General features: G+C 40.1%; 1 protein-coding gene across 1 annotated transcript in view; it reads right to left on the reverse strand.

Annotated features, from left to right (window-relative positions):
- LOC110456916 overlaps positions 1-15975 on the reverse strand; it is a 36015-nt gene that overhangs the window by 5741 nt on the left and 14299 nt on the right. Inside the window, exons 9-18 of the mRNA XM_021507976.1 lie at positions 11664-12475; positions 10892-11009; positions 8531-8713; positions 7153-7189; positions 5765-6028; positions 5581-5628; positions 5112-5293; positions 4351-4555; positions 2079-2198; positions 219-373 (exon numbers count right to left, since the gene is read on the reverse strand). Of these exons, the coding sequence (XP_021363651.1) occupies positions 219-373; positions 2079-2198; positions 4351-4555; positions 5112-5293; positions 5581-5628; positions 5765-6028; positions 7153-7189; positions 8531-8713; positions 10892-11009; positions 11664-12475 (2124 nt within the window). The remainder of the gene's footprint in view (positions 1-218; positions 374-2078; positions 2199-4350; positions 4556-5111; positions 5294-5580; positions 5629-5764; positions 6029-7152; positions 7190-8530; positions 8714-10891; positions 11010-11663; positions 12476-15975) is intronic.

Below are 15975 nucleotides of genomic sequence, written 5' to 3' on the forward strand. Positions count from 1 at the left end.
CCCCCCCCTTATAAAACAGTAATTACGGATTGGTGTGTTGTTTTTATCTCTGTGTATATATGGTATCAATACTCGCTGCAATATAAAACTTATAAAACAGTAATTACGGATTGTTGGGTTGTTTTTGTAGAAACTACATGGAAACTTGTGGTAAGGATACTAAAGTGAACAAAAGCTAACGATTCAAATGATGTTCTGTTATTAAAATCACATTATACCTGTTTGGAGGCGAGGAAATCCATTCCCTTAGCTATGTCACAGGTCATACGATACAGGGTATCTACGACACTGTCGGTCACATTCGTTCGGTGATTCTGCAGCCACGTCCTCATTACACCTGTCTCACACAACTCCAACAGCATGAAAGGACCCACTGAGCAAAAGAGTGTCCCAGCTTAGTATGTATGCGTTTTGATGTGCACAGATAAAATTGTTTAACCCAAACATAACGGTATTTCAACCGAGGTCCTGCTATTCGTTAACTTCCGCAGTACAATGTAATTCTCGTATTATGATATGTGATCAAAGACATGAAAACAAAAAGACACTGGAAGCAGAAAATATTAAATAATGTTTGTATTTATTTATAGCAATTATCATCTTCAATACGTCGTCTCTATCTACCGAAAGTCGAGTGCAATCATCACCGTAAATGACCCTGGTCTAACTCAATTTGTACGATGTAATGTGCATACGTAAATAAACAACAACAAAACAGAAAAGCACCTAGACATCAACAACTATTTGAAAGCAAAGCGGTGATTGAAAGTTGTCTGTCAGCATTCTGTACAGGTGGAACTGTTCGCGTTGTCTCTCTTTAAACTGTTGGCGGTGTGAAGCTTAAAACTGTTGGCGGTCTCTGATTTAACTTGCTGGCGGTGTGGTGATTGGATCTGTTGGCGGTGTGGGGATTTAAGCTGCTGGTGGTGTTGGACTCAAATTTGTTGACGGTATCTGATTTAAACTGTTGGCGGTGTGGGGATTTACACTGTTTGCGATGTGGGGATTAAAACTGCTGGCGGTGTGGGGATTTAAACTGTTGGCGGGGTGAAGATTGAAACTGTTGGCAGTGTGGGGATTTAAACTGTTGGCTGTGTGGGGATTTGAAATGCTGGCGGGTTGAGGATTGAAACTGTTGGCGGTCTGGGGATTAAAACTATTGGCGGTGTGGGACTGTAAACTGTTGTTGGTGTGGGACTGTAAACTGTTGGCGGTCTGGGGATTAAAAATATTGGCGGTGTGGGACTGTAAACTGTTGTTGGTGTGGGACTGTAAACTGTTGGCGGTGTGGGACTGTAAACTGTTGTTGGTCTGGGGATTTAAACTGTTGGCGGTGTGGGACTGTAAACTGTTGGCGGTGATGGACTGTAAACTGTTGGCGGTGTGGGACTGTAAACTGTTGGCGTTGTGGGACTGTAAACAGTTGGCGGTGTTGGACTGTACATTGTTGGCGGTGTGGGACTGTAAACAGTTGGCGGTTTGGGACTGTAAACTGTTGGCGGTGTGGGACTGTAAACTGTTGGCGGTGTGGGACTGTAAACTGTTGGCGGTGTGGAACTGTACACTGTTGGTAATGGATCTAAAATCGATACATTCTACAAAAAGCCGTATGTACAATGTAACCGCGTAGAATGAACAGATTGATTGATTCTGACCCTTGCAATTGTCATTATGAATGCCAACTAGAAATGTCGCTTTCCAGGAATGGCAACTGTAAGCACTTTAGGATAACTAATTATCAATAATTTTAATCTAATAAAGCAAAGTTTATCCAGAAAGAAACAATAGGTCAAATATAGGTATTTAGCCTGTATGTTGTTTATCAATGGAACGGCAACATTCCAAAGATGGCTAGTGGAGTCCCACGTTACAATAATTACGTCACAATAATAACGACGTCCACAATGGTATTCATAGTTGTTATGACTGCTATCTTAATTGTATGAAGATATAAAGTGGCAATGCTATACGATAGTAGATATGATCATATAAACATGTACATGTACTATACCACCAGTTCGTATGAAGATATTCAAACTCACGTATCTGTATGTAGAATTGATTTTACAAGAACTTACGTGGTTTGTTGTCAAGGATAGCCCCAACGAATTGAATAACGTTGGTATGGGAACCAACCTTTGTAGCGAAGAAGTGTATCTTAGCATTCATAACCAATTCGTCTATTTCGGTATGTGACTCTGGAACATAAAATGATAATCAATATACATCTAAAAAACAATCACCGAAGTATTATTAAAAATTATAAAAAAGTGCAGTTATGTAAGATATTATTCTTTTAGTATATTATATTGTATGTTCTGCTTTAATAATGTCTCTGCTACAGTGCTATTTCAGTACAGGTACATGTACTTCTTCCAGTTAAACATTTTTATCTGGGCCGTAACTTAAAAACCGTTTAAGATATCTTGATGAAACTTGCAATATACCTGGACCAGCAACTGCAAATATGCACTGTTTTGTCAATAGGTCACTGCGGCCTTGACCTCAACGTCAAAGGTCATGTTACTGCATATTTCTGTTAAGATACATCTAGTCCGAGCCGTTACTTTTAAACCGTTGAGATATCTTGATGAATCTTTTAGTACATAAACATCACCCACAGACAATGTGCAGTGCCGTTCACTGCCATACGGCCACTCTGTCCTTCAACTAAACGTCAAAGGTAAAATATATGCAAACGTTTCAGGAACATCTAGGCCGTAACTTATAAACCGTTAAATATACCAAGAAGAAACTTCCCATATACCCGCGTCACTAACAAACGACGTGCTAACAAGGGGAATCATGTGCTTTTGTTCACAAAAGCAAATCTGTAGTTTTAAATGAAGGCCTACTATGTTAGGGTGCAGGGCTCAGGACTTCCATTTAAGGTATGTCCTTACGTATGAAATGAGGACGTGGTGCCTTTTAACATAATTTGCTAAATAATGACACATTGACAATTTCCGTTTCTTTATTAAGGGCTTCCCACCCTTCGTAATACATATGTTTTTCTTGTCGTATTTTCGTGTCGTCATTTCCGTATTGCGTATCGGGCATTCCATTACCGTAGTGTAAATTATAGTAACACCGGGTAAACAATAGTAAACGTGCGTGACGATGATCTTTCAATACCCGATATCGAGACTTAATTTGGAAATGTGTTATCACACGTACTTCAGAAATAAAGCTTATGATACAAAGACATTAATTAACTCACGGGAAAACACTGACAGACGATCAGACGACTTCAAGAAGGTCGTATATGAGGCGCATGGAATGCAGACTGATGTGTTTTGTTTACCGACCTCACCTGCACGTATCACGTGCTAACAGTAGTTCACAAGCTCTTGGTCGCTAACTAGTTGTCGAGCGAGTTACGCTCTGTCAGATAAATCGGTTCACAAATGCAATTATAATAACTCTGTGTAAAAAGTGGTTTGTAAAATATCAAGATCCCTATAAAATGCAAGTGCATGTGCGTGCACGTAATAACGGCATATCATGCGATAGCCTATGGTTACATATGTACCTGACATGTTAATATACCATGCGTAAGCGGGCTATGGAATGATGTCCAAAGTGTACATGATTGAGAGTAATTTTGTTCCATAAAAGAACAGTAAATTGACAATTAAATATTGTAATTTAATTTATTTCCGTCGTTTTTGGTATAGTAAAGAAAGTGTCATTGTATAAATTCTATCCCTCTGCAAAAAAATCCATTTGTTTTCAAGTAAGACAACTCTCATGAGAATCAAAATTATTGCAAAATCTAAAATAAATGAATTATAAAGACTTTGTGTGTATTTGGTTCAATTTTTCACTCTTTTTGTATGAAACCATGTGTCCTGTTTGCTTTTAGCTTGTATTTAGTTAACTGTTATCCATACAATTTCAATAAAAAACGCTTTTTGTAACATGTTGTAGATAATCTATGATAAATAAAATATTTGTAGGGTTGATTAGAAATGGTCTTTTCATTATTTTATTGTTGTAACAGTTTTGAGCAATGTCACACGCTCAAAAAATGTGAAAGTGTTGAATTTGACAAAAAATCAATTTTTGGTATTTTTTACGAAAAATTCCCCAGTTTATCGGAATGCTTAGATTTTCATAAAATCATCTCTACATAGTTACATAACCATTGAATTTTGCTGGCTAATTGTGAAAGGGTGGAGCCTCCTTAAGAGAACAGTGGCTTCATGTCAAAAGTATCTTGTTGCATGTGTGACTTTTAAACGCTTCACCTTTATTGAACAAACTTTCATACCGGACGATAATTGACAAATTCCATCCTGTTTAGATCTTCACACAAGATGAAGTTGCCCACTGACGATTCATGCTTACCCTTTAACACTTTGGCGACGACGATCTTTCTGTTGTTCCTTTTGCAGTTTTGTGAAGCTTTGAAAACGTCAGCAAACCGTCCAGAAATCATCTTTTCAACTAGAGACACTTCAGCGTGGTGAACCTCCCACGACTGGTTCTCATTAAACACCATTTGACCATACATATACACATCCTCATCACCGACATCCGAATAGGCCAGGTTCTAGTGGAAGCCAACATGCATGTTTTGATTATTTTGGAACTATCCTCAATATTTGAGATGAATAAAGAAAGTCATTACTGAACTATTGTTCAAACTTTGTGTTGACCCTGTGTGATTGGACCACCTAATGGCTGTGCTGTAAAAAGCACCATGTTTAGACAATATCCTTGTACGTTATTCTGTATAAATTAATTAAGGTTAGGATAATTAATGCATGTTGGGTTTTTTTTGTCAAATATCTCAAACTTACATCTATAAATCGGATAGGTAAACACACATGATACAGGAAATAAAAGACTTAGAAAGAAGAGTTCGTGATAGCGTTACAATAGCTTTACAACTATTGTTTGTATTTTAACATATACGACGATAAATAAAACTTCATGTATCTTATAACACGTTATACACAGTCACACTTTATCACCAAATATATGAAAGCTATAAACACCTAAAAAATGTATACGTAATCAAACCTAATTTATAAGCGAAAAAACGTATTATATCAAAGTCTTATAATAACACTTTGTAGAACATTATCATTCAGGATTTTATTTACCGCAAATGACTTTCGTTCCTGATGCTTGTTGACCTCTCTCGAGTTGTTGTAGGTGTTAGATCGCCGACGACTGGTTATCCGCCGCTGTATTTGACCGTAGATTGACTCTTTGTAGCGATTGAGCTTGCCTGTCCTCCATAGCACTATACCAGCTATTAGTAAGCCCACAAGGATCAGCATAACTGTGGAAATCATTGTAGAATAATTGTTTAATAATAGCACACAGGACAAAAGGTTTAATGATAACACACAGGACAAAAGACTTCGATGCTATATAAACAGGTAATAGTAGGGAATCATCACCGATCCTTGTCGTATACTTCTTTCACTTTCTTTTTTATCACAAACGTTTTCGACTATACATGTATCAATGTTTTCATAATTAATCGCTGATGATATTTTTTAATAAGTACATACATGGCCCAGTTCCTTATATTTTATATTTACCGTTCCTGTCGTAGTTACATACCTATAGTGATTGCTGCTATAACGCCCGCTGATAAACCTTCATATTCTCCTAGAAATAAAAGACAAAATATCTATAAATGCTAATATTGTATTAAAATACATGTACTCAAATCGTTATCTTAAAAAAGGCCATCACGAGACAATCATTGTGTTAGCTACTATTTCCTGGAGAGGTTTATATCTACCTGTCGTGAAAGTAATTTTTACGGGGTCACTTTTTTCATCGCCGTACTCAACGACAAACTGTGCGGTGTACGTAGTCTCCGGATCCAGGTTACCCAGCGTGTAGTATTCCGAGTCCTTGTGTACGTGCATCGTCCGTGACTGTCCAGACACGTTATACATCAGTAGTATGTCTGTTCGGTCGTAGCAGCTCGGTCCCTGGTGCCACTGGAAGTTCGCACTGCTGGATGTTTTTCCGGAAATCACAAGGTCCATCGGTCCGTAATCTGAATATATACATATCAAATATATCATTTCTGTACAGTAGTGTCTAGCGACCATATCTTCATATTCCTTTCTTGCATTGATCATAGAATTAATATCAATTTTATTTTGACATACAGTGGATATCTACAGAAAAAATATCCAAGTGGGCACGCCATTCATTATACTTTAAGGCAATGAATAAAATCAAACACGAGTATGTGAAGATCATTTAGGGAATATCGTCTATATCCTTTACTCTGCGGACAAATCTTATTGCTAAGACCTTCGCTAATTGACACAGAACGGAGGAAAACACATAATTCTGAAAGTTTAACTACGTCATAGGTATGTTGATATAAACAAATTTGAGCATTAGTACAATTTGAGATCTTAAACATTAATTGTGAAATTTTTCCATCTAATATTAACCACATATGTTGGCCGGGTAGTGTGAGCATAAAGGATCATGCGGTGGGAGTAACCGTAGTACCGGATGAAACCCACGTGGTTTGGCATGTGACCCACTACCTTTTCACGTATGATCGGGAATCAAGTATAGACGTCTTGGTAAAAGGCGTGAACTCTATCCATTGAACCACATAAGGAGTATTCAGTGCCACAATGCGACTGTTACACTGATTACACACTATTAAGACAGGTAGCAAGAATTTTGGATAATGGCTTGGTTTATCAAGAAGAAAAAACGCGCTAAACGTTGTCAGTAAAAGGATTCCTTTTACATTTTAAGATCCAATACAAACGAGGCAAGTTAATGTCATTAACACCAATCAGTGTTAAAAACGTTTGTAATATATGAGGAATGACTACATTGTGGAAAATATTTATGTATAGTTTCTTTCGTTATCAGGTAAAAAAAAAAAAATCTATAAGCAGAGCTGAAAATGTAAATGTTTCAAGACCAAGAATAAGTTATAAGATATGTAGACAACTGGGTTGAGCGGGTGCTGCTTTCATCAGATGTCTTGATGTCCATTTAATTGATAGCGTCCCCTGTAAAATCGGTAACTCGTGATTTATTTGCACCTCCCACTATGTTAACAGACCTACACGGTACGTGCTATACCATAGCTTTTATCTTTTCTAATACAGTATGTACATTCTCTAATCAGTCAACAATACTCACACTCCTCTATACCATCAAACGAAGGCAAATGGTTAATCTGAAAAAGAAGTAATAAATAGTTCTGTTAGATAGATATTATCGTCATTTGTGTGTGAGAGTGACGTTACATCCCTCGAGTACAACATTTAAATACAATTTATCACACTGTTGCATTGTATTTTCATGAGAGATGTTTAAAATCGCTTTGGGAATTCATAGCGTTATTTGACAGGCAAACCGCAGACTGGATGCATTACGAAATTGGTTTTAAATGCAAGTAAAATGCCTCCACACTAGCGTGTGTTAATCTCAAATGACGAGGGACTTAACGTACTCCACGCTTTATATCTGTGCAGTATGCATTATATCTAAGGAATATTTTATCTGAATCTTCCGCAACAATAACAACTGTTTCACGTATCTTCACAGCATTCGATCACTTGTGACGGCGTAATTTAAACACATACACAAATATCGAAAACAAAAGAGTTACTCTCCTTTGAATGGTAAGTTTTGCATTTATTTGCCACCTCAATGCGTTCAGAAAGCTTCATATTTGTTACTGCATACGTGAACACTCTGCTGTAGATCTTTTTAAAGATTTATCTTGTTGAAAGATATTAGCTTAACATTTGTAGTTGAAGTGCTGATTCGGTAGCATGGTAAGTGTGTACGTAAAATCATCTCCTAATTAATGATAGGCATAGATAGATAAGGTAGAGTGATCGTCGTTATACTGATCAAGGAATGCTGACATTAAACAATAATGTTTCCCGTTTTGACTTTAATATTGAAGGACTAGCAAAGGCTGTAGTTTTAGTTAACTTGACATGGACGAGAGAGGCAGCTAAATATTTCTTCCTTTACCACAAACGATTTCATTGTTCCCGACTCATTGAATAAACCTGCCAGGAGTTGCTAAACAATGGTTAGTTGGTAACACACTGGATGTTATTTCATTCGTCAATCCTCTAATTATTACGTCAAGAAAAAATGCGTTGCATAGTCATCTTTCATTGGGACCTCACAGTTCATGACAATAGTTTCCCCGTTCAGAAACAGGAGTAGTATATGCCCACGAGACACATGTTTTTGTTATAACTGTTCAATATCTGAACGGTGTGGGAGAAAAATGATCCCTCATTTCGTAATGGTTAATGTTTTTCTACATATTTTGTAATAGACATTTGATAAACACCGTGCCTAATACAATTCGAAAATGATCTTATACGAGTTAGAAAAACATTATAACCAATTATCGCTCGTGGGGGAACCTCTTTTTCCAGGTTTTATTGTGACGCAAAAACCGACAGACGACATTGGCACGGGCAGTATGTATAGTAAGCATTATACAGGTTAATGGACAGACGAGGTAAGAAGATTCGTTATGTTAAGTTACCTGCAAACGAACGGATGAATAGAGCATTGCCAGGTTGAAAACGTCAATGTGAATATCAATGACTTGGGTCTCCAGCTTATCTTTGGGTACCATCAGCCAGCAGTTGTTTATCGCAAACTGGTGGAGGTAATAGAAACAGCCTCCTGCTGGACTGCATTCTCCCTCATGTTTAGATGGCGTTCCCTGTCGATGAACAGAAACAGGTAAAATAGAAACCTATGCTCGGGTGTTCACAAGTAAGACAAATTTCTTCAATGAGATTGTTTATCTTGCCAATAAATGTATATCGGTGGAATTGCCATTAACACTCAGATGTTCACAAGTAAGACAAAATATTTCCATTAGATGTTCATATTTTTTGAACATGTACTTTTACCAAAAACAAGCTTAAAACCATCTAAAATGTTACCACATTAAATGTTTAAATTTACTTTGTTTTTCATTTTTAGGCGGTTTATGACCATTGTATTGTTGATGTGTTAATGTCGTTGTGTGTAGGCTTTACTGAACGTTTGATGTCTGGAAACATACAGATAATATTTATGATCAAGGATAATGATATATATTTACATTTCCACCCAGAACCCTATATAAACAACTGGATCAGGGAAATGTTGATGCTTGCTCTTGTCGCGCACAAACCGAGAATATTGTAAGATACAAACATTCAATGACGTCATGCATTTTTTCCAGAAAGATATTCTGCATTGACGCTAAAGATACTTAAATATCACAAACATTAGTGAATAGTTTTATTTAGATCGCCACTATTTATGAATTTTAAATGTTAATATGGGTATATTTTTTCTATATCGCATCAATTAAGTGACCCCTGCAAAGACTTCCTTAACACCCCAGACGTTTGTTTAAACGATTCTTTCAAGTAAGTATTTGTGCATCAATATCATTCGATATCAGATATAAACAAAGGCCAAGATTCTAAATATTGCACTAGATTAACTATCCAAACTTTTGAGAATTTCTTGAAGGAGAAATATACAAATGCATACAAAATTATGTATTTCATTTCATTCGTAATGAGGGCGGTAAATTAAGTCAATTAGTTTATATTCAATCTTACTGACGTTAATAAATAAGTAAGTTATATACAGTATCGTTTAAAATATAGTTGATGACCTATTAAACTTACGTAATTAAGCATTGATAATTCAAATAAGTAAATCTTTCCTATTCAGATTTCTAAAATTGTATCGCCTATATCGATAATATTTAGTTTGATTTGCAATGTATTTGTGTTGGTGTATATTTCGCTTTAAAATACTGTTCTAATAGCGCATTGCACAAAACTAAACAAGACGTTTTAACTGCTAAATCGGCATTGTAATTATATCGTTGTTCTTGTTATTTGTTGTTCAATAATGATCCTGGTTACAAATGGTAACCTGATAGGCGACTTTACCTCTGTTATTGGCGGTTTAATAATGATCCTGGTTACAAATGGTAACCTGATAGGCAACTTTACCTCTGTTATTGGTGGTAAATAATGATCCTAGTTACAAATGGTTACCTGATAGGCAACTTTACCTGTGTTATTGGGGGTTTAATAGTGATCCTGGTTACAAATGGTAATCTGATAGGCGACTTTACCTCTGTTATTGGTGGATTAATAATGATCCTGGTTACAAATGGTAACCTGATAGGCGACTTTGCCTCTGTTATTGGTGGTTTAATAATGATCCTGGGTACAAATGGTAACCTGATAGGCAACTTTACCTCTGTTATTGGTGGTAAATAATGATCCTAGTTACAAATGGTTACCTGATAGGCAACTTTACCTGTGTTATTGGGGGTTTAATAGTGATCCTGGTTACAAATGGTAATCTGATAGGCGACTTTCCCTCTGTTATTGGTGGTTTAATAATGATCCTGGTTACAAATGGTAACCTGATAGGCAACTTTACCTCTGTTATTGGTGGTAAATAATGATCCTAGTTACAAATGGTTACCTGATAGGCAACTTTACCTGTGTTATTGGTGGTTTAATAGTGATCCTGGTTACAAATGGTAATCTGATAGGCGACTTTACCTCTGTTATTGGTGGATTAATAATGATCCTGGTTACAAATGGTAACCTGATAGGCAACTTTACCTTTGATATTGGTGGTTTAATAGTGATCCTGGTTACAAATGGTAACCTGATATGCGACTTTACCTCTGTTATTGGTGGTAAATAATGATCCTAGTTACAAATGGTTACCTGATAGGCAACTTTACCTGTGTTATTGGGGGTTTAATAGTGATCCTGGTTACAAATGGTAACCTGATAGGCAACTTTACCTTTGATATTTGTTGTTCAATAATGATCCTTGTTACAATTGTTAACATGATAGGCAACTTTACCTCTGTTCGGTTCCCTTGTGATTGTCCCTCATGAAAAATCTCTTCCGAATCGTTTGTCTTGATCTTCCATTTAAACATGGAAATCCCACTCTGCCGATCGTAAGTCAAGAATCGGACTCTGTAGAATCATCAATCATCAATAACGATAGAGACAATAAATCATATTCATTACATATTGACCAGTGATATACCAAAACAATATCAGTGTGATAAAAAGTTTACTGCATTAAGGATATAAAGACGGTTTATCTTTACATGTGAAGAAATAAGATGAGGTATCGATTTGAGATTGACCATTGAAAATGTTCGGCTGCAGATAAAGTGAAAGTAAAATAAGATATTTTTTTTCGTACATAAGATTAGTTATTACCACAACAACTCAATTGATAACGTTTTTGTTTGCAAAACGTATCAGATAATAGCAGAAAACCAAGAATAGCGTTGAGTAGCTTATTAAACAATGGCACAGGCTCTTGTTGTCAAGCTTGACGTCATTAGAACCCGGCGTCAAATAATACTTCTATTTGTATTACTTAAAAATGCAATCAATTCCAAGGGTTTTCCGAGTAAGGTTTAATTTCTTTTTCGTTTAACACCTTACACATTTCACTGGTATGGCAGATTGTACCAATATTTTACTGATGCGTCGCACTCGTAATACTATATCGTTATTCTGAAACACTCGTGATTTATGTATGTTATTCTATAGGAAACCATTAAATGTAATCTGTATATTTAGCACACATGTACAGTAAGAAAATGTACAACTCACCCACTTGAGAACGGAAATGTTCCATTTTTAACATTCGGGTCCAATTTAGGTTCTTCCACATCAGGAAATGTTGAGTCAATATTCATGAATATTGACTGCGTGGCACTGTTCCCCATAACATCAAAGGCCTTTACTGATATCTGTATTGTTTCGCCGTCCAAACGTGAAATGTTTAGGGTCGCCTTCTCGTCCAGAAAGCCAGCCACATTTGTCCAAGGTCGAAGCCCTCCATGACCTTTGAGATTATGAGTTAATTGTACTTTGGTTATTCCATTTTTGTTAGCTATTTTCCTAATCGTACGTTTTCCTTCGTGATCATCCAAGACTGATGACACGTTCTTATGTCGGAAGTGCATAATTGTCTGCGGTTTGAATGTTGCAACAGTATTCAGCAGATTGAATTTGTTATGATTTTTATTTTCGAAAACATCGTGCCAATTAATCACTACTTTTTTGTCTAGATTATCTATCCAGATACTGTTTGCAGGTCCTACAGCGCCCTCTACCGTTATAGGATTTGCTGTCATGGTGACGTTAGATTCGTTGTCAAACAGCAGCGTCCTTCGGCTGTACTTGGTGTTGTTAGCTTTATCTCCTACCTCCAACAGAACGGAATACATTCCAGGAGAAGGTGGTAGGTATGTCGGGTTCGAAGTTTTAGTCAAATTGGTCAAGTAGTAGATAGGGCTGGTGGGATTGACCTCGGTAAGGTCGCCTGTTCTGTCTGGTTTTAAAGGATAAACCTGAACATTGTAGATATGGACACCCGATAAAGTGTCGTTCCAACCGTCCCACGATATGGTTACAGGTCCCTATAAATTCAATTGTCGAAAGTTGAGGTTTTTGAAGTAAAACCAATTTTCATGATGTAATACTTACCATAACTTTAGTATGCATATACAATACCTACACCCATCTTTGTAGCCCAAAAACAAAAGATTCAAATATCCCTACCTCCCTACCGTGACGTAACCTCTATCTCGATGACAGAGCCACGGAGTGATCTCCCTTCCTCAAACCCCCTTTTATGGAGCCTAAAGGCAGCCAGGATGAGGAGGCAAGGGGAGGAATACAGGGTGGGACTCCATAAAGTTATGGTAAGTATTACATCATGAAAATTGGTTTTACTTCAAAAACCTCAATTTCATTTCAGTAATAATTACCATAACTTTAGTATGCGAATTCGTCTTACCGTAGTGGAGGCTTCGAATCCAGGCAGACCAGGCTGACGGAACAAACTCGAGACATGCTCAAGGTAGGGAAAAGGTTCAAGGAACCCCCCTAATAAAGCCCCGAAAGTAATTAAAAAATGGAAAACCTCCCCGTGAAACGAGCAGGTGTACCACCGTGGTGCCTGATAGCATACTATTTAAAATCACTGAATTACTGTGGAGGAACAGCCACAGACTGTGCAACCACCACCGGTCCAAGGGAATACAATCCATCAGAATGAGAGGCCAAGGACCGGAGATAAAAATCCGTGAAGGTAGTCTGTCCGCGCCAGAAAGCTGCGGACATGACCTCCTGAAAGGGGGACCCATTGAGGAGGGCCCATGACGCAGCAAGGGCCCTGATCTCATGCGCCCTCACCTTATACAACGCCCGAACCTGATCATCCGAGTGGTCGTAACCGTACTTGATGACCTGACAGATCCATCTAGACACTGACTGAGAAGAGATATCCTGTTGACCCTGCTTAATGGGCAAAAACAGACGAGATCGAGGACCTCGCCCCCCCCTGGTTTTATCGAGGTAAAACCTAAGCGCCCGACAGGGACAGAGCAACCTATCCCGTTCCTCAGCTCCAACGAAGGCAGTCAAAGACGGAATCTTAATCGGATCGGGCGAGAAGCCAGGAACCTGATTCTTAGCCATAAAGGCAGGATCAGTGAGAAGGGTAACGGCAGAGTAATTCCTGGACCATCGGAGGCAAGAGGGGTGAGAAGACAAGGCATGAATCTCACTCCTCCTTCGACCTGAGGCCAGGGCAACAAGGAATACCACCTTGTAAGTAACAAACTTCAAGGAGGCAGACGCTAAAGGCTCATAAGGTGCCCGCATCAGCGATTCGAGCACCAGTGGCAAATTCCACTGCGGAGCCAACTGCCGGACCCTAGGCCTGTCCAACCCAAACCCCCTAATCAAGGCAGAAAGAGAGGAGGACGAGCCTACCTCCGACCTACCATGAACAGAGAGAACACTAGCAATGGCCGTGCGATAACCAGCGATAGTGCCAGGGGCAAGATTGCGGTCCCTAAACAGCCAAAGAAGGAAGTCCGCAATCACCTGGACAGTAGCCTTGATCGGATCAACCTTCCTGCCGACACACCAATCACAGTAAATCTTCCATCGTGACTGGTAGACGGCAGATGAGGAAGCCCTAATTGATCGAGCGATGCGATCTGACACGTCCCTAGAAAAGCCCGCCTGAGCGAGGCCTCCTGAGATAGCTTCCACGCGTGAAGGTGGAGGATCTCCGGACGAGAGTGCATCGTCCTGGAACGAGGCTGGCGAAGGAGGTTCGCTCTGAGAGGAAGAGCCAGGGGCTCTTCCACCAGAAGCGACAAAAGCTCCGGAAACCAAGGCTGCCTCGGCCACAGGGGCGCTATCAGGAGGAGGGAACACTGATGCTCCCGAAACTTCTGCAGCACCCTGCCCACCATGTTGAAGGGTGGGAATGCATATGCATGCATTCCCTCCCAATCCAGAGACAGAGCGTCCACGGCCCAAGCCCTTGGATCTGGTACCGGAGAGACAAACGTTGGCAACTGATTGTTCAGTGAAGTGGCGAACAGGTCTATGTGAGGCCTGTCCCACACCTGACAAATTCCCACGAAAATCGAGGGATTCAGTTGCCACTCTGTCAAAACCGGCTGGCGGCGCCTGGAAAGAGTATCCGCCAGAACATTCAACCTGCCTGGTAGATGCTTGACACAAATTGTCAACTGCATTTCCTGACATAGAAGCAGAATGCGGATAGCGAGGGCACACAGGGTGTGAGACCTGGTTCCCCCCTGTCTCTCCAGATACGCGACAACCGTAGTGTTGTCCGTAGCCACACAAACCACCTTGGAATGCAGGATCTCCCGAAAAGACTGCAGAGCCAACAGAACAGCCCTCATCTCGAGCACATTGCTGTGCTCCGAGAGCTGTTCCCCAGACCACTCCCCCGACTGGCAACGCCCGTCGAGATAAGCTCCCCACCCTGTCATGGATGCATCCGTGTACAGGGTCATAGTGGGAACTGGCTTGGACAAAGGAACCCCTCGGAGAACATTGTCCTGATGAGTCCACCAGCGTGCGTACTCCTTGACCGACTGGTTCAGAGGAAGCAAGGCTTCCCAATCCCTTGAAGAAGGGACCCAGTTGGCAAGGAGAAACATCTGGAGAGGCCTGATGTGAAGTCTCCCTAAGGGGACCACATCGGCCAGGGCGTTGAGATATCCCAGAAAACTGAGAAACCAACGTACCTGGACTTGAGACCGGCCGATAAAGGTCAGAGCAAAAGCCCTGGCCTTCTCGAACTTCTCCATCGGTGGAAGGGCGATGCCCTGAACCGTATTGAAACGGTTCCCCAGAAAAACAAAATCCTGAGATGGGGAAACCTCCGACTTTTCTCTGGAAGGAATGAAGCCGACCTTGAGTAAGAGTTTCAGAACCAACCGGGTGACCTGTACCAGAGACTCTCTCACTAGGTGGAGCATGAGGGAGTCGTCGAAATAGATGTGAACATCTATTCCTCGAGAGTGCAGGAATCCCACGACCACCTGCAGCAGCTTGGTGAAAACCAAAGGTGCAGTCGTGAGCCCGAACGGCATGGCCCGGAACTGGAAGACCTTTCCGTTGCAAGTAAAACGGAGGTACTTCCGTGCCGACTTCTTGATGGGGATGTGGAAGTAGGCGTCCTTTAGATCTACTGAAGTCGCCCACATTCCCTCTCTCACGGAGGCGATAATACCCCGAGGAGTCTCCATCTTGAAGTGAGGAGAATCTACGTGCTTGTTGAAGGCACTTAGATCTATGATGGGACGCCACGCCCCGGACTTCTTCCGAACCAGAAACATTCTGGAGTAGAACCCGGGAGTGCATCCCGACATAGGAACCTCCTCGACCGCGCCCTTGGTAAGCATGGTCCTTACTTCCTCCTGGAGCGCCAGAACCTTTTTCGGATCCCCCGGTGGAGGAAAAAAGATTGGCTCCGACGCTAAGGGCGGATCCCGCACTAGCGGAATGCCTAACCCCTTCTTGATCACAGACAAGGCCCATGCGTCTTCCGTAATTTCCTTCCACTCTGGAAGGAAAGCAGAAAGAC

The sequence above is a fragment of the Mizuhopecten yessoensis genome, unplaced genomic scaffold (genome assembly GCF_002113885.1).
Source record: "Mizuhopecten yessoensis strain PY_sf001 unplaced genomic scaffold, ASM211388v2 scaffold1063, whole genome shotgun sequence".
Lineage (NCBI taxonomy): Eukaryota > Metazoa > Mollusca > Bivalvia > Pectinida > Pectinidae > Mizuhopecten > Mizuhopecten yessoensis.